Below are 26584 nucleotides of genomic sequence, written 5' to 3' on the forward strand. Positions count from 1 at the left end.
AAGCACCAAAGTCAGGGAGCACACCACCTCTCTGCTTCTCACCCCCCAAAGAGAAGCCCAGGATGCCCTTTCAGTGCTGCTCCTCCGCTGCCCCATCTTTCAGACTTCTGCTTTGCATTTCTGCTTTGTATTTCCGGACGATGCGGATTCCCACCTGGTTTTGGTTCCGGTCTTATTCTAACACTTACTGTCTGGTTCTGGCAACTTACCTGCTCATAGTTACCTGCCTTGCTTCGTTTCACTTCACCTTGCTAAGTCACCCTGTCTTTCTAGGCACTAAATGTAAAAAGATCTCAAAAAGCATATCTTATAGAAACAATGAAATGAATGCGGGAACACTTGATAGGAGTTTCCATTTATAACTTCCTACCTGCCATCTTTCAGATTTAGCTTTGGTTCTCATAACTGAACCAACAGCCTTGCAGTGTTTATTTCACTACCACTTTCAAGGCCCAAATTATAAATTTTCCAAGCAATACAGCTTTTGAACTTATGCCTTAATTTCATCTCTAACTTGCTCTAAGGTCTTCTTGAAATTAAAGCTAAATCTTGCTCTTCTAACATCAGGCCTCTACTAACATTCTCCCAAAATTTTCCATCTTCAAACCACTTCTCAAATTGCCACTTCACCCTTAACTTAATTCGCTTCTCACTACATTCAGATTAAGTCTCATTGAGAAATTTTCCCTTCAATGTGTCGTTTTTATTTTTTATCAGTCTCTCTTCCCCCAAAGTCTAACCTTCTTTCAAAGAAATGTCTTCCATTCCAGGCTTTTTGTAATATTAAGATTACTCCTTCTTGAGGTGCCTGGGTGGCTCAGTGGTTAAAGCTTCTGCCTTCAGCTCAGGTCATGAGGTCATGATCCCAGAGGCCTGGGATCGAGCCCCACATTGGGCTCTCTGCTCAGTAAGGAGCTTGCTTCCCCCTCTCTTTCTGCCTGCCTCTCTACCTACTTGTGATTTCTGTCAAATAAACAAATAAAATCTTTTAAAAAGAAAAGATTACTCCTACATTTGAAATATTCTTTGTACCCCGACTTCCTGTCTGTCACTCACATTCATTTCTAGGCTATTATTGCAATGCTGTAAACTAAAAGTAAGGGGATGGTATTAAGTGATCACATCCAAATAACAAAACCTGCTGCTTCAAAGTAACGTGTCTTCTAAATGTAAAGCCTACAGTGACCATGTGTTTTTAAATCTCCAGTGCACGGGCACCTGGGTGGCTCAGTTGGTTAAGCATCTGTCTTCGGCTTGGGTCATGATCCCAGGGTCCTGGATTGAGCCCCACATCAGGCTCCCTGCTTAGTGGGAGCTTCTCCCTCTCCCACCTCTCCGCTTGTGTTCCCTCTGTTGCTGTCGCACCCGGTCAAATAAATAAAATCTTTTTTTTTTTTAAGATTTTATTTATTCATTTGACAGACAGAGATCACAAGTAGGCAGAGAGGCAGGCAGAAAGAGAGGGGCAAGCAGGCTTCCCGCTGAGCAGAGAGCCCGATGCGGGGCTCGATCCCAGACCCTGGGACCATGACCTGAGCCGAAGGCAGAGGCTTAACCCACTGAGCCACCCAGGCCCCCCTAAATAAAATCTTAAAAAAAAAATCTCCAGTGCCAAAATATAATTATGAAATGATTATCTTAGTAATATAAGTTTTCACTAGCATTAGAATAAATTCTGTGACTTGAAATTTAGTTGGAAGATTGCTAAATCTAACATTAGGACTCAAGTTAGACAAAATAAGGAATCAGAAAATTTTAAATATTTGTATTTTCTTTAAAATGAATATTAGCATATGATTAGCCTAGAATAATGAAACCAGTTTTTAAGCATAAATCAGATTATATCTTCATGCATATTTTCATATTAAGACTATACAGAAAATATTTTTGCTGTAAAACTTTGTCAAGTGTACCATGTTTATTGTAACTTAATACCAAAATTTCATAAAATACAAATTTAAGAACATTCTAGCATTTATCATAATTTTATTGGAACTTATCAAAATCACATAAATATAAAATTAAGCAGAACTGATGGAATTTTCTTTCTTCAGATGCTCTTTAAGAATCTCAAAAACCTTGAAGTTTGCTGAAAATAGAAATTCATAAAATTAAACATGTTGGAAACCTAAGTTATTGTACATTTCTAAGTACTTAATTTTAAAAATAGGTCATTACATGCATATTGTTCCAAATTCAAAAGGGGACAGAGTGAAAAATAAATCAGTCTCACACTCTATTTCTGTTCTGGGAACCAATTATTTGTCCTTATAAAGACAGTCTAATCATATATAAGCATCTATGGGGGGGTACATGCTTTAAAAAGATATACAAGTGTTAGAATACAGTTCACACTATTTTACACCTTTTTTCAGTTGGTAATATATTTACCTATAATTTTTAAGACTAATCCCTTCCTTTAAGGTTTTGAAATTTAAATACATTTGAAAAGTTCTAAGAAGTACCCACATTTTTAAAAAAAGATTTGTTTATTTATTTGACAGCGATTACAAGTAGGGCCATGCCCAACATTTATGGTAGTAATTCCTCTGCAGCAAGAGAATTGGGCTACACATTTGGTTGTGCTTCCTAGCAGCTAAAGCAAAGGGAGTTCATTAGAAGATTCCTAGTCTCCCCTAGATAAACAGTTGCTTGGGACAGACACAGAATCCCCTTGGCCTGAGACCTGCTTAAAGTTCCCATATTGGTTTTCCTTGCAGAGTAAGTTTCACATCAAATTGCAGTTCAGTAAAAGTCATCTAAAGGTGGACAAAATATGCTCCAGGCAGACAGCCCTTAGTAATCCTGGGTCACAAAATCAAATGCCCTCAAGGGCATCCAGGTGAGGACAGGCAGCTGAGACACTGGAGGCAAGTGCTTACTCTTACCTAAGGGCATTCCAAATCAGTTATGGTGTTTTAGGATTCAACTTGGTCTAGGTAAAGTCAAACATACGTAGTTTGGGGCTTACAGAAGAGACTAGAAGATCTGTAACCTTAATGAGAGTATCTGTCTGGTTATATTCATTCCAAAAACCAAACAGTGTGTGGAATACAGTAAGAATCATATATATGTCAAATGAGTAAATTTAAGAGGAAAACTTAGAATATCTCATAAAGTGAATGGACTTAAATCTTCCATGAGTACTGAGTGGTAAGAACAATGCATAATTGTTTTTTCAAGAAATATAAAAAAGGGGCAACCTGGGTGATCCATTTGGTTAAGTTTCTGGCTCTTGATTTCGACTCAGGTCATGATCTCAGGGTCCTGGGATCGAGCACCAAGTCAAGCTCTGTGCTCAGCCAGGAGTCTGCTTGAGGATTCTCTCTCTCCCTCCCTCTGCCCCTCCCCACCACATTCATGTGCATGCATACCCCCTCTCTCTCAAAAAAATACATCTTTTAAAAATACAGGAAACTTAATCATAGTTTCAGGGTTAGGAAGCAGATGTATTTTTTCCTTTTCAATTCTATACCTTGAGCATTGTTTGAAATTTTTATCATGTACTTGTATTCATTTCATTTAAATGTTAATTACCAAAAAATAAAGACCACTAAGCTGTGTGTTCAAGATTGCATTCTTTGGTAAGAACCTGGGAGGCAGTTACTTGGTCACTTGTTCTTATCTGAAGGGGAAGCTGCTTTTTCAAAATATGATTAACTGAGAAATCACGTGTTAGGCTGCCTGAATCCAAGAGAAATGGTGTCAATAATGCTTATTCCTGGGCCCTACAACTAGAAAATCATTTGATAAGGTTGGAGTGGGATTCCCCCCCCAATGCTGCCCAGGAGAGAGCACAAACACAGCCCCCCACTACCGTAAATTACACAGCTAGATTTCCCACATTTGCGGAAATTGTAGGGGTCAGCACTTAGGGAGTGCAACAGATAAGCCTCACCTTGGGAAAACCACATTCATGATCATTTTATCTCCTCTGTCAGGGTGAAGTGAGAAACTTAACATTTTTAACAAGGTTCACAGAGGATTCTGATGAGGGTGGTCTAGAGATCACCCTTGGAAAACCACTACCCAGCCCCCAACATGGATTATTCTTTATCCCCAAGACAACACCCCAACCCCAAACTCTCACCATCACTAACATCCCATGCCCTCCCCACACACTTCATTAATGCCAGTTTAAGGCCAACTGCCTAGGTTTTGAGAGTCAACCACGTGGACGGTGAGGCTGACCTCTCAGAACACAAACATCATCAGGAGTCAACCTGTGAGAGAACTAGCCCACCTCTGTGGCTGGCCCGAGACAGCCCTCAGAAAACACTTCTTAATCTCCGTTATCAAGTACATACAATTCTATGTCCCACAGTATGACCAGAAGTTCAGCCTGAAACATTTTCAAAGGACCATTACAGACATTTTTTAAAACCTCAACACACCTACAGGACATCTGATTTTCAGCAATACAAAGCCAAAAGACAACTCCTCCTTGCTGTTTCTGGGGGTACACTTACCTGTCTTCTACTATCTTGTTGGATGGATAAAATACTTTGAATGAAAATCCACTTCTTGGAAAAGAGCCCTTTGGAGAAAAAAAAAAAATGCCTGTGAATACTGAACTTTTATAAAAGAATTCCTATATTTAAGATCAAATTCCTTTGTCATGACTTAAAAATAAAGTTGTCAGATGTAACTAAAAAGTAATGAGAGGTGGTTTTTTTTTTTCCTGATCTTTATAGAGAGAAGATACTAATATAAAATGTTTCCACTCAAAGCAAGTCTTTCTAGTTGGCTAGAGAGTCTTATACTAACAGATGTAACTGGAAATGCTTAGGAGTAAGAAATACTCAGTGTAAGAGACAGTACCGTGTGATGCTATATCTGCACATAAGACACTTGAACATCACATTCAGGAAAGCTTTCCTGCCCCTCTCTGCAGTGAAAATCAGCACTGATGGTGCCCTGATGTGCCCCCAAAGCAACTGAGCAGTAATACAACTGTGTCTACTAAACTCTAGGGCAGAGATGGTCTGTTCATTTCAGGCTCTGTGTCCCTGGCACTAGCTCAATGTCTGGCCCATCGCAGGCATTCCTTAGGGTGAGTAAGTATCAAGAAGGGATGAAGCAGGGTGCCTGGGAGGTTGTTAGTTGGGCATCTGACTCAATATTGGCTCAGGAAGTGATCTCCTGGGTGGTGGGATTGGTGGGATTGGGCTGGGGATTGGGCCCCACACTGGGCTCCGCGCTCAGCGGGGAGCTGCTTGAAGATTCTCTCCCTCTGTCCCTCCCCCTACTCGTGCTCTCTTACCCTCCCTCTAAAATAAATAAATCTTTAAAAAAAAAGAAGAAGAAGAAGGGATGAAGCAATGTGAAAAGTTTGGGGTTTGCTCAAAAGGTATGAAGTAAAAAAGGATATAATGTTGGTGTAAGAGATGGTTGTTTACTGGCTGACAGGAAGACGAAGTGGAAAAATTCAGAAATAAGGTGTTATCAAATAAAGCATTAACTATGAGAACAGCCAAAGAGTTAAATTTAAATAAAGAAATAGCCTCATTGTGAAAGAATATTGGAAAGTGAATAAAGATTCTAAAAAAACTTTCACAAGTTTTAAACCATGAAACCAAATACATTGTGCTCATCCTTAGAGCAGTTCTCAACCACAGATAATGTCATCCCTAGGGGACATTTGGCAAATATCCTAAGAGGTTTTTGTCTGTTGCAACTGGGGGCTGCCCTTGGCATGAAGGGATGAGAGGCTAGATGCTGCACAGTGCCCTACGATGCAAGCGACAGTGGCCCACAGTAAAAAAATGATTTGGTTCAAAATGTCAATAGTTCCATGGTTGAGAAACCTCTTCCTAGAGGGAGTTGGACAAAATAAATGAGTGTTTGAGGAAAGTGGTAACCAACAGTAAGTCATGATGTTTCTAGAAATGACCTAGATGAAACAAAAAAAAGTATTACAGTCACAAGAATCAAGGAAACATACAGATTAAAAATCACTATTTTGTTTCACATCAACAATGTTTATGCAGTACTTATTCCCAAAACTTGAAAAGGTAATCATACTTCTGTAGAAATTATATCTCAGTAAGAATTTCCATATTCATCAGGCTTACGCATTTCTGGGACTTGCACAAATTTCCAAAAATCAAAATCATTCACAAAGGACATTAATGTATTTAAAGAGAATGAGACAGAGGCTCTGAAAGCAATTCCCAGAAAGGGATCCCAAGGCAGTTAACTATGAAGGGGAAAATATGCATTTGGATTTATATGCTTTGGTGTACTTTTTTTTTTAAGTCACATTACTTTACCGTCATATGCTTTCCTGAATGCTGAAGAGCTTTCTGTATATACCAAATTAATTCAATGTTTCACTAATAGTACATTTTTAAACAACAATAATCTTACTAAATAACTTAAAAAATAAAGTTTAAAGAAATAACACTCTAATCTTGACAAACTATGACTATATAACATTAACTATGTTCTTACAGGGTTTATGCAGAGGCATTCTGTATTGGTGAGAGTAAAAGGATCATATTTGTCCGCGATGACAAGAAGATCAGGCACAGGGTACACTCTCAAAGCATAGTCATACGCCCAGTACACTGGGCAGACATAAAGAGGTAGAGGAGTCAGGTGACCTTGGGATAAGATAGTCTTTACAAACTAAAAAAGAATGGTATAAAACAAATGTCAGTTCATTTGTAAAAATTAAAATTGCCAACAAATCATTTTAAATTAAATATCATTTACCAAAAGGACTTAGAAAATTTGAGAAACAATTAGGGAGACTTTGAATCACAAAACTTTAGGAAATACTAATATGAAATGAAACAAGGGGTGCCTAGGTGACTCAGTCCATTAAGTGTCTATCCTCGGCTCAGGTCATGATCTCAGGGTCCTGGGATGGAATGCCAGGTCAGACTCCCTGCTCAGTGCAGAGTATGATTCTCTTTCTCCCTCTGCCCCTCCCCACCACTCTTGCTCACTCGCTCTCAAATAAATAAAATCTTGGGGGGAAAATGAAATGGAATTAACTATCCTGTATTTTAGGAAAAATCTGTAAGTTTTCATTTAATACCATATGTCATAAAAGCTACTCCCCTCCAGGACACCTGGGTGGCATTGGTTAAGCCGATGCCTTTGGCTTGGATCATGATCCCGGGATCCTGGGAGCGAGTCCCGCATTGGGCTCCTTGCTGGGTGGGGAGACTCCTTCTCTCTCTGCCTCTGCCTGCTACTCTGCCTGCTTGTGCTCTCTCTCTCTATCTCTCTCTGACGAATAAATAAATAAATAAATAAATAAGATCTTTTTTAAAAAAAAAAACTACTCCCCAGTCATATTGGAGCAACTGTATTTATAGCTGTATAATAAACTCAGCTACTAATTATAATTATTGTTCATCTAAAAATAATTCCACAGCTTGAGTAATGCCAAGAATAGATAAACAGCCTACATAATCATTAATATTATAAAATAAATACTAAAAATGCTCTGTATGATCTACTTTCACATTTCTCAAAGTGGTACGGGGGGGGTACATGAAACCAGGGATTAACAAGTTTATGTCAGGGAACCTTGAAGCTACAAGATAAACACCACACATCCTCCTAATGTGGACGTATCATTTAATGAATGTGAGGAATAGAAACATCTTTTTAAAACAAATATACATATATTTTGAAGGACAATGTAAGATTTATGAGTTTTAAAAGCAAAATAGGAAGCATCAAAGAAATTTCCTGTTCATTCTAGGTTTCCCTCTGCTCATTAGGCAGACTTCAGTAAGAAAGTTGAGAAACACTGACTTAGTAACAAAAATTAACTTACTGACCAAGTATGTTCGGATTACTTTGAACCATAAATAAACATAAAAGGGCAAATTATTAAGTGACTTAACAAGATTTTATATAATGCAACTCTTAAGATAGTTTAATAAAGAAGACTCAACTTACATGATTAGGAATATCCAAATTGCTGCTCGGGAAACGGACACAGTTTCTGCACATTTTATTCACTAAGTCTTCACGAAAGACAATAATTTCTTGTGTACAATACTGAATTCTAAAATGAAAACAATAGTTGAATTTGACTTCCTCAGGAGAAAATATGATAAACATGAGATAGTTTAAAAGGCAAAATATTTCATGATACAAAGCCATTCTCCCTTCCCATTGTTTACTATAGCAGAAAGGCAGCTAAAATATATTAATCCACTCATTCAACAGTAATCTATTGAGCTCTTCGTATGTGTCTGGCACCATTCTAGAGATGAAGGAACAAAACAAAAAGATCCCAGTCCTCAGGCAGTTTATATTCTAACGGGGGCAGGGCAGTCTGAGAAAATAAATAATAAACATAACTATATAAGGATATTGGGAAATAATTAAGTGTATGGGAAAAAGAAAAATAGGCTATTAGGGACCATCTGTGAGGAGAGAAGGGCCACAGGGCTGAGCTATGAAAAGGGATGATCAAAACTGGTAGGCTGGTAACGGAGTCTGATTTGAGCACAGACTTGAAGGAGGTGAGAGAGTCAATCAAGCAGATACGCAGAGGAAGAATGCTGTTCAGGTCGGGGGAGCAGGTACAGCAGAGGCCCCGAGATGGCATGTCTGAGGAACAGAGAGGAGGCTGTAGTGCCTGGAATAAATGAGGAAGAGAGGAAATCGGAGCGGGAACAGGAGGCTAGATCAGGCAGGGCCTGACTACTACTGCGAGGATGTGAGCTGTCACTGAATGGCAGGAGGGGGTCCTATCTTTCAGGATCAGTAAGGATGATGTGATGTGCTCGTGTGTCAAAGGATCACTCTGACACCTTGTTAAGAATAGACTAGAAAAGGAGGGCAGGGGGAAAAGCTCCAGAGCAACTAGTAACAGTAATCCAGGCTAGAGAAGATGGTAGAGGGTCACAGAGGAGGAGGTGGGGAGAAGCAGCCAGGTCCTGCATATACTTTGAAGTCTTCCTTCAAAATTTTCAAGGACTTCCTGAAAAACTACATGTGAGAGAAACCCAAAGTTCTTGGCCTGAGTGACTGGAAGGATAAAGGTGCCACAACCTCTGATAAGGGTACAGAACAGATTGGGAGTTGACATGGCAATATACAGGTGGGAATAGATAGGTCACCAAAGGAGTGAATGTAGGCAGAAAAGAGAGGAGAACCAAGGACTAGGGTAACAACCTATGATTACAGTGAGCGATACATAGAGTAAATGCATCATCTTTTCACTTTTCCACCGTAACTTTTCTTAAAGGATGTGAGATGAGTATATCAATTTTTAAATCTCCATCTGTTTTTCAGCTTCTAAATTCATTATTAATTAATTAAATCATGTTAAAAATATTTTTAAGTTTTGAGAAACCTGGATGCCGGGGTCGCTCAGTCAGTTAAGCCTCTGCCTTAGGCTCAGGTCATGATCCCTGCGTCCTGGGATCAAGTCCCACATCGGGCTCCTTGCTCAGCTTCTCCCTCTGCCTGCTGTTCCCCCTTCTTGTGCCCCCTCTCTCTCTGACATTAAATAAAATCTTTTTTTCAAAAAATTTTTTTAAGATTTTATTTATTTGACAGAGAAAGATGCAGCAAGAGAGGGAACACAAGCAGAGAATGAAAAGGGGAGAAGCAGGCTCCCTGCTAAGCAGAGAGCCCGATGTGGGGCTCAATCCCAGGACCTGAACTGAAAGCAGATGCTTAATAACTGAGCCACTCAGGCGCCCCAATAAATAAAATCTTAAAAAAAAAAAAAAAACCCTAAAATGAAGAAAAATTTTCTCTTTATTCATAGTAGTCAAAGTTTAGTGACACAGTTTAAGAATCAACTTAATTTTGAAATGAAAGGGAAAAAAGTATAACACAAAATGGTAATATTTACCTGCAAGGATTAGTAGTAAAAACTGAAAATGGTACTCTCTGTCTGAATTCATTAGTGATGCTTTCAGCAAGTGGTGGTCTATAAAAACAATTTAGGTGGTAAGAATATATCTTTGAATTGTATAATTTTTTTTATTGTTAGAAAAACCTAAACAAAACTTACCTTGGTAAGATGGAACCAAATCCCGGATCCTCTGGACCAGGTACAAACACAAAACGACTACTACAGCAAAATTCAACATATTCATTAAAAAAAAAAAAAAACAATTACTGTAACACTATCCAACAGTCTAAAAACAAGTTATTGCCTTTAATTCAATAATGAATTTTTAATATTTTTTAAATTTCATGCATTTTAATAAATGAATTACTAAAAGTCTCCAGACTAACAGTGTCCAACAGACCTTTTGGTAGTGATGGAAATGTCTGTATCTAAACTGTCCAATTACTGAGTGCTTGAATTATGGCTAGTGTGAGTGAATTTTAAATTATATTTAACTATAGTATAGCTTTAAATTTAAAGAGACACATGTGGCAAGTAACTATCATATTGAAGAGTGTAGCTCTAGATACTTAATGTCACCAAGAAATTCAAAATATAGTTGAAAGTATCACTCTTCCTTTTAATATTTTTCACTATAAATCTCTAGTACAGTATAACATATTATCACAATGTAAGGATAATTTTCTCTCATAGCATACTAATTTTCTCAATTTTTTCTTCCATTCATTTCCTTTTTTTTTGGACAGAGAGAGAGATTTCAAGTAGGCAGAGAGGCAGGCAGAGAGAAGGGGGGAAGCAAGCTACCTGCTGAGCACAGAGCCCGATGCGGGGCTTGATCCCAGGACCCTGAGATCATGACCCGAGCTGAAAGCAGCGGCTTTAACCCACTGAGCCACCCAGGCACCCCTCTTCCATTCATTTCTTAATAATCATGGATATCAAACAGAATTCATTTTTTATTTAAAAAAAAAAAAAACTTTAAAAAAATAGCAGTAGAAATCATTACCTTTGGTGGATATTTGGATATTCACATATTATGTCTGCCAAAGTTTTTAAGGAATCTAAAATTTTAAAGGGATATAAAATTTAATTTGAATGCACATAAATACCAAATTGTATTTTATTAGATACAATCCTACATCTTTTGAATGAAATTAAAATATTACAGATTACTTCTTGTCGGTTTAGTTTATATAAATGAAGAAACACTTATTCAGTAGACCTTCAATACCTTTCAAAGCTTGAACTTGATTTTTTCCATATGGTGCAGAGGAAAAATTACCACACAGTATAAAGCAGGTTGGAGGTGCTGGTGAATAACCTAAAAATAAGAGAATAAAATGAGTATCAGTTTCTAAGTCTAGAAATCCGATTAAAAACCCTTTAACTATGAGGGTTGTTGTTTTTTTTTTTAAGATTTTTTATTTATTTATTTGACAGAGAGAGATCACAAGTAGGCAGAGAGGCAGGCAGAGAGAGAGAGAGGAGGAAGCAGGCTCCCTGCTGAGCAGAGAGCCCGATGCGGGACTCGATCCCAGGACCCTGAGATCATGACCCGAGCCGAAGGCAGCAGCCCAACCCACTGAGCCACCCAGGCGCCCCTATGAGGGGTTTTTAAAATTTTGTTTTATTTTTATTTTTTTTAAGATTTTATTTATTTATTTGACAGATAGATCACAAGAAGGCAGAGAGGCAGGCAGAGAGAGAGGAAGAAGCAGGCTCTCTACTGAGCAGAGAGCCCGATGCAAGGGCTCAATCCCAGGAACCTGGAATCATATCCTGAGCTGAAATCAGAGGCTTTAAGCCACTTAGCCAACCAGGCACCCCTAACCATGAATTTTTAATAATAAAAACTTACAAGCTTAACAATAACTTATTTTAATAACTATTTTTTTTAAGATTTTATTTATTTATTTGACTGACAGAGATCTCAAGCAGGCAGAGAGGCAGGCAAAGAGAGAAGAGGAAGCAGTCTCCCTGCTGAGCAGAGAGCCTGGTGCAGGCTCCATCCCAAGACCCTGGGAACATGACCTGAGCCAAAGGCAGAGTCTTTAACCCACTGAGCCACCCAGGCGCCCCAACAACTATTATTTTTAAATAATAGTAGCAAAGCTGCCCTTTATTGAGGACTTACTATATGCTAGGCCCTGCAATGGCTTGATTTTCACAACCTCCCTATAAGCTAAGAGAGAGATTAAGTAACCTGCCCAAGGTCTCAGGCTGCAATTTAAATCCACTTCTGTCAGACTCCAAAGAACAAACTCTTATCCATTCTTATACTATACTTAGGACTAATTCTTATTTTTCATGATTACACACGCACAGGGTAATTTTTCAAATGTAAAAACTTAAGTCTTTAAGGTGGTCTCATTTAAAATAGCTCACTGCTGAATCAACATTTACAAGAAAATAGACTACTCAAAAAGATAAGTTTTTTTTAACAATTTAGGACATGATCCCCTGTATGTACTGAGTTCAAAAGAGGAGAAAAGAATGGCACCTACCAGAAAACATGGTGTGAAGTTTGCCCAACACTTCTCCTTGGTCTAACCAAACATCAGATATAAACACAAACATGGCATCTTTATTCTCTTCTTCTAGTTGTTTTAGTTTTGCAGAAGTCTTCACAGATGTATTAGAAGGCCCTCCAAAAAAATTCACATTTCCATAGTATGCCCTAAGTAATTATGATACAATATTAGCCTCTAGCCTGTTTTCTGTTGGAGATGTTTTTTGTTTTTTGTTTTTTTAAGATTTTATGTTTAAGTAATCTCTACAGATCAAGAGTCACATGCTCCACTGACCAAGGCAGCCAGGTGCCCCTTTTTGGAGATGTTTCTCTAATAATTTTACAATTTTAGCTTCTTTCTATTTCTAATGAGGTTATTTTCCCCCTCGGTGTACATAATACCATGAAAATACACTATTTGTAACACTTGAAAAGCAAACAAGTTTATTTAAATGTTCTAAAATAAATACAAAAACAGTAAGTAAATACTTAATAGGTTATATCTGAGTCTTTTAAAACTGACTAAAGCAAATATTTTAAAATAAATAATTAGCAGGTGGGGAGCCTCCCTGTAGCAAACAAAACAAGGCTTTAGAGTAACATGAAAATTATCTTCCTGTTTCCCTGTCTCTTATTTCAGTTGAACTTCTCGTCAACCCTATAGATAAGAGAGACAGGAAGACTAGAAATCTTTCCCATAAAAAGCCAAGGCATGGAAATGAGACAGCAAGTCATCAGGAATCAACGTGCTAGTTTTCAGGTACATACACAGCCTAGTCTGCTAACTCTCACTGTCTATTACTCTTTGCATCTGACACAAAGCCTGAGCCCTTGTAATAACTGAGATATGATATCCTATCTGACATTCACTACTGTCACAATTCCAAAATTCCCATAGAACTGCAGTCAAACATCTTATACCTAGTAGTACTAGAAGGTTCCGTGGGTGGAAATCCGAAGGCATTGACATGAAACACCTGATCTTCAAACCAACCTGAAAAAAGGTAAGTAATAAATCACTTTTATTTGTCCAATTCTTCTTGTTTGAGAGGAAGAAACTGTGGAACACAAAGCAAATGCTAAACTCTTGTCTCACTCTTTGTCAACTAACTATAGAATTTGCCAGTCCCATCAAGCTATATGACAGCTTCAGAGCCCAGGAGAGTCTAGTTCTATATTTAAAAAGTTACAAAACAGAAATAGATTCAGATGTAAAACTTCCCACTTAACTTCATAATAGATGTTGGAGTACAGACAGATAAGGTACAAAGATTAGGAAATGCTTCATTTTATGACCCTATATAAAATCTGGTTTTTTTTTCCAACTTTATTAAGATGTAATCCACATGTCATTACACTTTACCCTTTAAAGTATATAGTTCAGTGGTTTTTTAGTATATTCACAAGTTGTACAGTCATCACCACTGATTCTAGAATATTTTTATCACCTCAAAAAGAAACCCCAGGCCCATTTACCACCCTGAGAGTTATTTAATATTGTCAAAAGTATGCACTCATAAGCAATGTTCTCCCAAATTATACCATGTTCATATATTTTAACTAATGCAGAAATGCTTTTATGGTAGCATAAGGAGGACAGGAAAAAACGTATACTGACTTACCTTCTGCTAAGACAAAGCATGACTCAGTGTACAAGCCACTGTGGAACTGGTACACAACAGTTGAGGAAAATATTTCTGTGATTGAGGTGATGATAAAGTCAATACACAGTCTGGGCCCAAAGGCCTATCTAAATAATAAATTCAAAGTCCTCATACTTGAAACTGAATAGATGACAGCTTAAAAAATTTTAGGTTTAAATGCCCCATGTCTGATTCTAACACGTAGTTTGGTAATACTGACAGTATGGATCATTCTTAGCGCGTTCTAAACTTCCTCGGTGATTTGTTTGGATTCTCCAAATAAGAGTGAATTAAAGATTTTCTTGCCTCTGACTAGGATTAGGTCTTGATTGCTACGTCATTGCCATATGTAAGTTACAGTGGGAACCCAAATAGATTAACTTGAGAATGATACATAAACAATATCCCCAACTCATGTAACAAAGATTTAAAAAAATAAAAATGAAGGGGCACCTGGATGGCTCAGTTGGTTAAGCATCTGCTTTTGGCTCAGGTCATGATCCCAGGGTCCTGGGATTGAGTTCCACACTGAGCTTCCTGCTCAGGGAGGAGTGTGCTTTTCCCTCTCCCTCTGCCCTTCCTCCTTGCTCATGATCTCTCTCTCTCTCTCTCTCAAATAAATAAAAATCTTTAAAAAATTTTAAGGAGTGCCTGGGTGGCTCAGTGGGTTAAAGCCTCTGCCTTCGGCTCAGGTCATGATCCCAGGGTCCTGGGAACGAGCCCCGCGTCAGGCTCTCTGCTCTGCAGGGAGCCTGCTTCCACCCCTTTCTCTCTCTGCCTGCCTCTCTGCCTACTTGTGATTTCTCAAATAAAAAAATCTCTAAAAAAAAAAAAAAAATTTAAAAAAACTATCATCAATCTCAATAAAGAAAACCTTAAGTCAAATAAATAATGAAGGATATAGCTTTACTAAGATCCAGTTGTACTGTTCCTGTAGGATCTTCCAGAAAAAATTTTCCCTAAAAAAGTTAAAAGAAGTATGTCCACATTTACATAAAAATGAATACTAGGTCAAAATGAATAAAATACAACATTGACAACAGAACATAGTAGAGTACAGTGGATTTTTAAAAATGAGCAATTCCTGGTCTAGGCATTTCCATTTGCTTGTCTGGTCGCCTCAGATTCATCACCTGATAGCCTCTCTCAGGTATGTGGAAACCACTGCAAATTCAGAGAGGGCAAGAGGAGTGCTGGCAGGCTGCCCAGCGGGCCTCCTGAGAGAGTCAACAGTGTCTCTCCCTGAGGGACCAGGATGTGGTCTGCAGCCCTGCTTGTTCACAACCTCCATCCTCTCGGCTCAACCAGAGGTCACTGGGGACTACTTTTGAACCACGCTAACGGGTGGCCGATATGAGACACTCCTTCCTGATGTCTCCTCAGGAAGCTGAACGTGGAGGCAAAGGCTACTTGCTAACAGAGGAAGGAGCCTTCCACGAGGAGTGTGGCCCTGTACCTCTGCAGGAACGCTATAGTAACTGGCACTTCATTGGTCCCGAGGCTGAAAACAATAGTCGGATGCTTACTAAGTTTAACTCACCTCTTTTAACTGGGTTATCATTCCAAGAACAATCACATCTCCAATTTTGGTTGTACTGCCCAAGAGGGTTTCTACTGTTTTAAGCTTAAAATAAGACAAAATAAATTCTTAAAATTTTTTGAAGAAACCAATCTTTTTATAAATAAGAAAGTTTTGAATGCAAATTTTAGTATTTATACCTACTTAACAGTAGAAAATAAAATAAAACTCAGAAAATAGAATTTATCCTATAAAAAGCTAAAATACCAACTCAGGCACTTAACAATGACTCAAGTCTCATGCCATATTACAGCAGGTTTCCCCTTATCCACAGTTTCACTTTTTGTGATTTCAGTTATCCTCTGTCAACTGTGGCCCAGGAGCAGATGGTCCTTCTGATGAATTGTCAGAAGGTGAGTAGTCCTCTAAAGTTACATCATAATGTTTACAACATTCGCCTCCCTTTATCTCAACATGTAGGCATTTTATCATCTCACATCATCACAAGAAGGGTGAGTACAGTACAATAAGATATTTTGACAGGGACCACATTCACATAATTATTACACTATATTTTTATAATTGTTCTATTTTGTTAATTATTGTTGTGAATCTCTTCCTATGCCTAATTTATGAGTTAAGCTTTATCACAGATGTATGTATAGGAAAAAAACATGGTATATACAGGTTGTGGTACTATCTGTGGTTTGAGGCATCCACTGGGAGTCTTAGAACATTTTACCTATGGATAGAGAGAAACTACTATATTCTGAATAATGATAAAGTGCACTTACCTTTAAAATGTAGAAAAGAGTTTTATTCATTTAACTAGTACCTCTTGCAAATTAGAAGGCTATTTAAAAAGTTATATTAGTATTTTGAAAGGTTGTCACTATTATTTACATTCTCAATCTGACTATTATATTTTTAACATTAGGTTAAAGGCAGTAACAATTAGGATACTATTTTTTTAAAAATCCTTTCCGAGGCACCTGGGTGTCTCAGTTGGTTAAGCATCTGACTCTCGATTTTGGCTCAGGTCATGATCTGAGTTTTGAGATCCGTGCTGGGCGTGGACGTTTTAAGATTCTCTCTCTCAGTCTTAATCTTGCAGAACAAACTGAGGGTTGCTGGAGGTCGGTGGGTTGGGAGAGGGTGGTGGGGTTAGGGACATTGGGGAGGGTATGTGCTATGGTGAGTGCTATGAAGTGTGTAAACCTGGAGATTCAGAGACCTATACCCCTGGGGCTAAAAATACATTATATGTTTATACAAAATTTTTTTAATTTAAAAAAAAAAAAAGATTCTCTCTCTCTCTCTCCACCTCCCTCTGCCCCTCCCCTCCATGCCCTCTCCCTCCTTAAGCAAGGCAGGGCCAGGGGGAAACTTCCAGATGCCTTTCTTTCTTTCTTTTTTTTTTTTTAAAGATTTATTTATTTATTTGAGAGAGTGGGAAGGAGAGAGAGACTGAGGGAGGGAGGGGCAGAGGGAGAGGGAGAACGTCCCAAGCAGACTCCATGCTGAGCTAAGCCCAGAGCCCAACAAGGGGCTGGACCCCACAAACCCTGAAAATGACTATGTATGTTGCTGAAATGAAAGGGAACAAAGGGTATAGGAGTTTAAAAGTGGGAGGAGTGCATGTGACAGAAAACATTCTCCCATCACCCCTATGGCCTGTCTGTGCTATCTCATTTATCTTGTAATTGTTATTTCCTTACTGCCTTAAGTAAACTTTTCATTTTAAGGGATAAAGCACGTTTTAGCTAAGTGTGTTGTGGTCACTAGAGGGATGGGCTGGAACAAAGACCAGGATTTTGGAGTCTGAGTGAGGGGAGAAAGGTTAATGTTGATAGTTGATCAGAAAGCCAATATCACATCCAGCAAATAGACCAAGAGGATTAGGGATCTGTGTTAGTGGCCCTGACAGTGGCCAGAGACTGTCTGGGGGCTACCATCGTCTCAGGGCCTGTCCCAAAGAAGGGAGTGGTAGCTTCTATTAGAGATTTGTAGCACCCAATACCCAGGGCATGGACTTTATTAACAGTGAGCATGCACAGGTCAGTTTATTGGTTAAACAGTTACCGGTGATTCATTTTCATTTAAATTTTAATAAATTAGAATTAAGCAATAAATATTTAACTTGTATAATTATACCCTCTAAACAACTAGGGTAATGTTCTAACCTGGAATTTGCTTCCGGTTTCATCAGGGTAAGAACCTATCACTGGAGGAGTAAATAATTCATGTCTGTGGGTCCTCTATAAAAAAAGAAAGATTCACATGAATTACTGAATCATACATTTTAAACTAAAATTCATCAAAATAAAAATTTAAAATTCATTAAAGTAATACTCTGACAAAACACTGTCCTTAAACTAATGTTACTACTGCCTATTCTCAACAAATCTGAAAGCCCACATATTTTTTTTTTAAAGATTTTATTTATTTATTTGACAGAGAGAGATCACAAGTAGCCATAGAGGCAGGCAGAGAGAGAGAGAGAGAGAGAGGAGGAAGCAGGCTCCCTGCTGAGCAGAGAGCCCGATGTGGGACTAGATCCCAGGACCCTGAGATCACGACCTGAGCCGAAGGCAGCGGCTTAATCCACTGAGCCACCCAGGCGCCCCAAAGCCCACATATTTTAATATAAAATACTTAGCAATGTAATTTTGAAATTTAAAAAGTATTTATTTATTTATTTATTTTTAAGAAAAAGCTCTATTTGTGCAGCTAGCAGTAGTGCACTCTCGGCTGAGGATATAAGGACAACAAACCAAGTGCCTTCCTGAGGGCACGGGGTTTGTGAGAGAGAAAAGTCAAGGGCCACCATACAACAAAGGACCCCAGGCAGAACAGGGCACTTAATGAGACCATAATGATAAATTAAGACTTTGCTAGTTAGAAACCAAAAGAGGCTGAGACAAGACATTTCAGGAGGAGGAAGGGATGTGTCACAAGAAAGAGTTACAAGAGTAAAAGAATACTTGGAAGTGATGCCAAGTTTAGTAGAGTTGGCTCATGAGGTGTACAAAGCAGTGTCAGACAAGGTAGGAAATGAGTTGGAGCCTCTGTTTGGGGAACCATCCCCCCACCCCACTGTGGTCCATGTAGTTTAGGCAGGGCTGGTGTCCCCTCCCCTTCCTATAAACTGGCCACTAAGACCTAATCAATCAAAGTACACCACCCCTTAGCCAGTGAATGGTTCAGTGTTGACCAACTGCCTTAAGCTAAGAGCTGCTAAGAAACTGTTGCTAGAACTACTGGAAGAGGGCAGCTCCCTCTCCAAGTGCTGCTGAGGCTATAGCGGCCTCTGTCATCTCGCTGGGAGAACTTGTTTGAAAGTAAAATCAATTTTTAAAAATTGCTGGGTGATGGAAAGAAGTAGATACCTCATGACGTGTAAGATCCTGGACCCAGCCATGCTTGAAACTGGTGGACCTCTAGACCTCTCCAAAGGCCAATAAATGCCTCTTTCTGTTTTAGTTGGTTTGAGTTTCTGTAATCTCCAGTAAAAGAGCCCTGACAGTATGGACTTTCTATGCCAAGCGGGAAGTTTTTGTATAGACATTGGAAAACAAAGATATTGAAAGTGGGATAATAATAAAATCAGATTTGCTTTCAGAGAGATAACTGTAATAAATATGTGAATGAACTAAAATTCAACCCTTTCCACAGATAAGAATAAATGAGGCTCAGAAGGGATAAGTCACACACCCAAAATAATATAATAGGCTTTAAAATGTAATTTTTAAGGGGTGCCTGGGTGGCTCAGTCTGTTAAGCGTCTGACTCTTGATTTCAGCTCAGGCCATGATCTCAGGGTCGTGAGATGGAGTGCAGAAAGGAAAAAGAAATGCAGTATCTACTTGAGCATCTTGTCTATGGAAAACACTGTGCCAAATGTGGCAGAGAAAATAAAAAGGAGTGTCTGATAACAGGGGTAAACACCCCAAATGCAAGGCAGGGTTAACTGCAGTAAATGCTATAGGAGACATACTGACATAGTCACTAGTTTAAAGCAGGAAGAGACTGCATCCAATTGATCACGAAGAGGTTCAGAAAAGAGGAAGAATTTAAGAAGGCCCTTCCAAATTAGGAAGGTTTCAGCAGCACAGAAAAGAGGGAAGAGCAATCCAGAGTGAATAGTATAAGCAAAGTTACAGAAGAAGAAATGAACAATAATTCTGTATTTCCTTCTTTATTCCAGCACAGAGGAACTTTTAGAGGAAAAGTAGAGAGCTGGCCAAAAACATGCAGCAGGAGGATCTCAACCACTAAGTATAATCTGTATTTAATTCAATAGGCAGTAAGCCTCTCTTTTGAAAGATTTCTGTACAAAATCATGACAATACCAGAGCTTCATGTCAGGAAGACTGATCTGGCAACATCATGTAGGTGATGGAAGCAGGAGAGAATAGGCATCCCTCGTGCTCACCCTCTTCATCCTTTTTTGGGGATTCCTCCCACTGTCCATCCTCTCCTTGAAATCTTCTTCTGCTTCTGCCATCTAACACCATCCTGGCCTGGCTCCCCAGTTCTCTCCTCTTCCCTTCAGCCACTGCCTCCCTATTGCTGCCTCTCTTTCTCAGAGGGTCTACTGGTCTACTCCATTTCCTCCTCTCCTCTGCAGATCCCCCTAAATCTCTCTCTCTGCCCAGACCTCTTTCTTCAGCTCTAGGTATGCTTTTCACCTGATATCCCACTGGTAACCTTAACTCAAATGTTTGAAACAGAATCTGAGTCATCTGCATCATCTTCCCCAAACATTCCCTTTTTCTTATTTGTTAACATATTATTCTACTGTCCTACTCTCTTGGACTTACTACCTTAATCATCTGAGTCTTCACTCTCTCCCTTCTTCTTCACATGCACTCAGTCACCATGAATAATGGATGGCTTCCACTGCTCTGGCGCGGTCCCCTGTCTACAACCCTTGCCACTTCTCCCCACAGCTGTCATTCCTAGCAAGACTAATAAAATGGACTCCCTAAAGTCTTCTCTCACATTCTTTTTTTTTTTTTTAAGATTTTTATTTATTTATTGGACAGACAGAGATCACAAGTAGGCAGAGAGGCAGGCAGAGAGAGAGGAGGAAGCAGGCTCCCCACTGAGCAGGGAGCCCGATGCGGGACTCGATCCCAGGACCCCGGGATCATGACCTGAGCCGAAGGCAGAGGCTTTAACCCACTGAGCCACCCAGGCACCCCTATCTCACATTCTTAATGCATCCCAAAATCTGCTGGGAAAGAAGTGCTCACAAAACCCAACTGTGACTGGGTCTCTCTCTGATATTCCAAGGTTCCTTGTACAAAGAAACCAGAGTCCCAGCTGCCAAGAGTGGCATCCAAGGTGCTCCCACAATCTAGCTCCCACTTGCTTTCCAAACCTATCTCTCCCATACTACTCTTCTTCATGAGCCTTCTTCTACACACAGAACGGACCACCTTCTCATCATTTCTGGAAGACTCCACTCTTTCCCTCTGTTGTCTTTCTTCACACTGTTAGCACCACCTTTTCACCCTTTCCACGAGACCAAATAGGCAAGGCCCATGTCAAATGCCATCATTTCCCTGAAAGCTTCTCTGCTGTTCCCAAAAAATACATTCTGCTTGTATCTCTTTTACAGCACATACAAAATTCTACTTTATATTTTGTTCATGTAAAGGTCTTTAAAGTCACAGACTGGGGGCGTCTGGGTGGCTCAGTGGGTTGGTCCCCTGCCTTCGGCTCAGGTCATGATCTCAGGGTCCTGGGATTGAGTCCTGCATCGGGCTCTCTGCTCAGCGGGGAGCCTGCTTCCCTCTCTCTCTCTCTCTGGCTGCCTCTCCGTCTACTTGTGATTTCTCTCTGTCAAATTAATAAATAAAATCTTTAAAAATAAATAAATAAATAAATAAAGTCACAGACTGGAAGCTGCTAGAAGCTAGTATAGTGCTATAGGCAAAGGTTGGCCTCCCGTGTCGGACACACTGGATTCGAATCCTGTCTATACTTACTATACGTGATCTTCAGTCAAATTTTTAAATTTAAGTCTCAGTTCTTCATCTGTAAAATGAGGATAATAGTAGGGCACCTCGGTGGCTCCGTTGGCTAAGCGTCTGCCTTTGGCTTAGGTCATGATCCAGATCAGCCCCACTTCTCCCTCTGCCTCTGCCTCTGCTCACCCACCCCCCACCCCCTTGTGCTCACTCGCTCTCTCTCAAATAAATAATATTTTTTTTAAATAATGGGAAAATGAGGATAATAGCATCTATACATACATTGACATTGCAATGATTATAAGAGGTAAGTATGTCCATAACATGCTAAACACAGTGCTCGGCGCATTAAAAGTGGATAGTAAATGATAGCTGCTATTTTTATCATCACAAAAACAATTGTTTTTATTTCTGTATCCCCCATACATTTTCAAACCTAGAGAGTCCAGTAAGAGTCTATTGGATAACAAGCGCTGGACTACAAAATTCTATCCTTTAATTAACACTGAGTCTTACCTAAGCTTCAACAGACTCATTTTCCCCTCTCAGCTTACCTGATGCAAAATGGTATATCGTTCACGAAACAGCTCTGCTTTATCTCTTGCTGTTCCAAATAAATTTGGGGCAGGGTGGTTGGTCATTAATAGACTAGAAAAAAAGAAATGCCTATTTATAACTATCACAATACACAAAGGTGGGCCAAAAATGAATCATGGACTATATGCCTTCTGAGAAAAATATACATCTGAACATATGACATTAGCTTAAAATCAACAGATGGTATACTTACGGAAGAAATTTTTTTCTTTCTGAACTGTACACAAAGCGTGGAATATCAAATGCTCCTATGATATTGAAAATATGTTCTCTGAAAAACAGTCCACAAAAACAGACTTGAGTTACTAAAACAGAAGAATCTTAAGTGAGCATAAAAACTTGTATTATAGGGCGCCTGGGTGGCTCAGTGGGTTAAGCCGCTGCCTTCGGCTCAGGTCATGATCTCAGGTTCCTGGGATCGAGTCCCGCATCAGGCTCTCTGCTCAGCAGGGAGCCTGCTTCCTCCTCTCTCTCTGCCTGCCTCTCTGCCTACTTGTGATCTCTCTCTGTCAAATAAATAAATAAAATCTTTTAAAAAAAAAAAACTTGTATTATAATCTTATGGTATACGAATGTACTTTCCACAGGTCATATACAAAATTTCTTGGAGTCTCATAATACGGGGATAAAATTTTCCTCTCAGAGACAAGAAAGTATTGCCAACACTCTCAAGCAAAAATAATAATAATAATCAAGTTAACTTCTAATTAAGAATGTCACCTATTGGGGTGCCTGGGTGGCTCAGTGGGTTAAATTATTAAATATTATTTAAAAATACAATTCATTTCCAACAAGTTTTTAATCTAAAATATTATGCAAAATATTATGTAAAATATTAAAATTATTAAATATTACTTAAAAATACAATTCATTTCCAACAAGTTTTTAATCCAAAATATTATACAAAACATTATGCAAATATTTTGAAAGAATATTTTGAAAAGAACCCTCAAAATACTGGCCATATCCTTGACACAGTGTTAGAGAAAGAAATTCAACAAAATAATTTACTTTCAGACATTGTTAATAAGTAACCATGTTTGAAACAAATTTTTAAAAAATTCACAGCACTATTGCATAAATAGTCCAATCTAACAAATCTTCCCTAAAATTTCATCTATTTATCTCCCAGACTGAATATGGTCAAAAATGTTCTTGCTACTCTGGTGGTAACATTTAGTAGAGATAGCAGAGAACCAGTGGACTTGAAGAAAACCTAAATTCCACATACTGTTCCATCATTTTTAGTGGGTCAATCTTGACAGGTTATTTGACTTCTCATGCCACTTCTTCATCTATAAAAATGAAAGCCTCTCTTACACTATAATATAATAATTTCCTGACAATTGCAATTGCAAAGACTGTTCACCATTCAGTCCCACTGGACCTCTGCACTGGCTAACTGTGGCATATAAAGAGCTAGAAAGAAACAACGGTTAACTTTAATGTGTACTTATGATTACAATCTTTCCACTTCGATATAGTCATTTTGAATTTCTACTGATGGCTTTAGGGGTATGTCATAGTACCCTAGTATCTTAAATAATGAGTCTGCAAGGTTAAAATTAAAATTCCTCAATTTCTCAGGGCACCTGGGTGGTGGCTCAGTCTAAGCGTCTACCTTCGGCTCAGGTCATGATCTCAGCATCCTGGGATCAAGCCCCATATAAGGCTCCCTGCTCAGTGGGTAGTCTGCTTCTCCCTCTGCCTCTGCCTGCCTCTCCCCCTACTTGTACTCACTCTCTCTCTTTCTGTCAAATAAATAAAATCTTTTAAATAAATAAATAAATATTCCTCAATTTCTCTATTTTCTAAGCAGCTCTAATATGGTAATGACTCCTGTCAATGATCCCCATTGCCCCAAAGAGGGAAAAAAAACTATTAAAGTTAATACTCTCTGTCCATTTTTCCAGTTGTTTTCCTCTCAGTTAAACCCTGTGAATTTGGGAAGAAGTATCCTATTCAAAAGAGGAAAAGAAAGAGGGACATTTGGGGGCACCTGGGTGGCTCAGTTGGTTAAACCAGTGCCTTCCGCTCATGTCGTGGTCCTGGAGTCCCAGGATAAAGTCCTGCATCAGGTTCCCAGCTCCGCCTTCTCCCCTCTCATGCTCTCTCTCTCTCTCAAATAAATAAATAAATAAAAATCTTTTAAAAAAAGGGGGGGGGGGACATCTGGAAATGAAACAAAAAAAAATTATTCCCACATAAATTCCTAAATTCTCATAGCATGAGTTACTGGAAAGTATCATAAACTACAGTTCTACCCTCTCTGCCACTGACCATGGGACCCAACATAAGCTGCTGAACTTCTTTGAACCTTGCACTTTCCTAAGAGCAAAAGCAAAGTATACTTCTGAAAATTCAATTTATTGGAAGCATACAGAATATAAACTCAGATCCAACGGGTAGTGGCAAAAGTTACTAATGGCATAAACAACACTGTAATCTCAGATCTCCAGGAAAAAAACAGTAAAGATGAGTCACTTAATGAGGTTTATAATGCAAGCTATCTCTTAAAAGAAAAACACTAAGAGTGCTCGCTTCAGCAGCACATATACTAAAATTGCAACGATTAGCATGGCGCCTGTGCAAGGATGATACACAAATTCGTGACACATTCCATATTTTTATCATATGATCTCATTGATACAAGGAATTTGAGAAACAAGACAGAGGATCATAGGGGAAGGGAAGGGAAAATGAAACAAGATGAAACCAGAGAGGGAGACAAGCCATAAGAGACCCTTAATATCAGGAAACAAACAGGGTTGCTGGAGTGGAGGGGCAAGGAAGGATAGGGGGGCTGGGTTATGGACATTGGGGAGGGTATGTGCTATGGTGAGTGCTGTGAATTAAGACTGATGAATCACAGACCTGTACCCCTGAGACAAATAATACATTATATGTTAATTTTTTATAAAAGGAAAGAAAGAAACACTCAGAAATAACCACTGTAGAAAGGCTGATCACTAAATCTTTCCCCAAGAAAATCATTTAAAATAAGCACTTCATATTGCCAGCAGGAGGAAGTTCATTTTATCCACATACATAGTTTCATCTACAGACTGACTGCATTCCTGGACCGCCGCTTCTACCACTGACCGTTCAATCATGTTTGATGACACTGAAAAGAGAATTTCAAAGTTCAATTTTAGAAACAGGCATAAAAATTACTTATTTACACAGATAGCTCTTTTCCTAAAAATAATCTGCAAAGACTAACCCTAAGATTCTCATTTCATAGTTTTTAGGACAAAAAAAGGGTTAGGTCAGAATAATAACAGAAGCCATATCTCAAAAACCTTTATCTTTTTACACTCAAATACACTTGTAATATCCTAATACACAGCCAAATGCCTTACTTTTCTAAAGACTGTCTAATAATATAAATTCAGTTGTATAAACACTTACAGAAGTCTTTATATGTAAGGTTAGTTGCATTAGTAGAACTTTCCAGCACCAATGCTGTGTTTCCACAGGCATGACAGTAACAGATATAACAGCTACCACTTCTTAAGCCCTTACTAAATGTGTGACACTACACTCAGTACTTCACAAGCATTATGCCATTAGATTAGATATCCTTACAGATAGGTTGTTGTTCATATGCTAATATCTTAAAGGGGAAGAAGTACAACTTTGAGAGACTGAATAAATTCCCCAAGAACACAGCTAGAAAGTATAGATGGCCAGCCTGATTCCAGAGTGGACACCCTTGAACGATTTGCTATGTTCTCAGGTAAGACACTATGCGCCATCTTAAAGGAATATATACTACTTTCTCATAAGTAATAATTTTCTAAATTTTCAACTATAAAGCAGTTTTTAAATGCAAAGGTATATTTAATATTCTGCCATTACAACTGAAAATAAGACATAACAGTAATTTCTCGTCTATCATGGAATGTATGTCTTCCTACATAATCGAAGAAACTAGATCAATATAATGCCTGAGAGCAAGGACACTTGCTTCTGTCTCTCAGTGCTCTAGAAACACTGGATGTTTGTGCCTAGAAGAAGAGCATTCCTTCTTTGTAGGTCCAGGTTTGTGGTAAAAGGTTAAATATTTAATAAAAAGATCCCTTGAGAAAGGCTGAAGCCAGAAGGGAGAATTAGCCCTGCTCACTTATTCTTTTTCCCCCCAAAATTTTTAGGAGTTCCAAACCTAAGTAAGACAAAGTAGTAGGGGGACGTCTGAGGGCTCAGTCAGTTAAGTGTCTGCCTTTGGCTGAAGTAAAGATCCACATCAGGCTGCTTCTCCCTCTGCCTGCCTTCCCCCTTGTTTGTGCTTGCGTTCTTTTCTTGCTCTCTCTTTGACAAATAAATAAATAAAATCTTAAAAAAAAAAAAAAAAGACAAAGTTGTAGGTATGCAGAGAGACAAAAGTGACTGTAAGGATCAGATCAAAAGTGCAAGACAGCTAGCCGAGACAGCTCCATGAGAGGAAAGAACTTTAAGAGTCTCTGGGGAAAGTCCTGAAGTTGCAATGGAACTAGAAGTT

The 26584-nt window shown here is 38.9% G+C and overlaps 1 protein-coding gene, 1 non-coding gene and 1 pseudogene across 3 annotated transcripts in view; 1 reads left to right on the forward strand and 2 right to left on the reverse strand.

Annotated features, from left to right (window-relative positions):
• Positions 1-1966: 1966 nt before the first annotated feature.
• POLE2 (DNA polymerase epsilon 2, accessory subunit) overlaps positions 1967-26584 on the reverse strand; it is a 28111-nt gene continuing 3493 nt past the window's right edge. Inside the window, exons 3-19 of one of the 2 annotated variants that reach the window (XM_004738733.3) lie at positions 25132-25207; positions 22277-22354; positions 22041-22134; positions 17693-17767; positions 15531-15614; positions 14893-14949; positions 13970-14018; positions 13269-13341; positions 12343-12515; positions 11070-11159; positions 10845-10899; positions 9998-10054; positions 9836-9913; positions 7921-8029; positions 6454-6630; positions 4470-4537; positions 1967-2089 (exon numbers count right to left, since the gene is read on the reverse strand). In XM_004738733.3, coding sequence (XP_004738790.1) covers positions 2071-2089; positions 4470-4537; positions 6454-6630; positions 7921-8029; positions 9836-9913; positions 9998-10054; positions 10845-10899; positions 11070-11159; positions 12343-12515; positions 13269-13341; positions 13970-14018; positions 14893-14949; positions 15531-15614; positions 17693-17767; positions 22041-22134; positions 22277-22354; positions 25132-25207 — 1412 coding nt within the window. In that variant the 3' untranslated portion in view covers positions 1967-2070. Of the gene's footprint in view, positions 2090-4469; positions 4538-6453; positions 6631-7920; positions 8030-9835; positions 9914-9997; positions 10058-10844; positions 10900-11069; positions 11160-12342; positions 12516-13268; positions 13342-13969; positions 14019-14892; positions 14950-15530; positions 15615-17692; positions 17768-22040; positions 22135-22276; positions 22355-25131; positions 25208-26584 lie in introns of both variants that reach the window. The other variant, XM_004738732.3, reaches the window with a different exon arrangement.
• LOC123390596 lies at positions 3786-3951 on the reverse strand. The gene has a single exon (XR_006605143.1). It is a non-coding gene; the product is annotated as a U1 spliceosomal RNA (small nuclear RNA).
• LOC123390623 lies at positions 24617-24712 on the forward strand (annotated as a pseudogene).

Source organism: Mustela putorius, unplaced genomic scaffold (assembly GCF_011764305.1).
Source record: "Mustela putorius furo isolate JIRA1106 unplaced genomic scaffold, ASM1176430v1.1 tig00000129_pilon_pilon_pilon, whole genome shotgun sequence".
Classification (NCBI taxonomy): domain Eukaryota; kingdom Metazoa; phylum Chordata; class Mammalia; order Carnivora; family Mustelidae; genus Mustela; species Mustela putorius.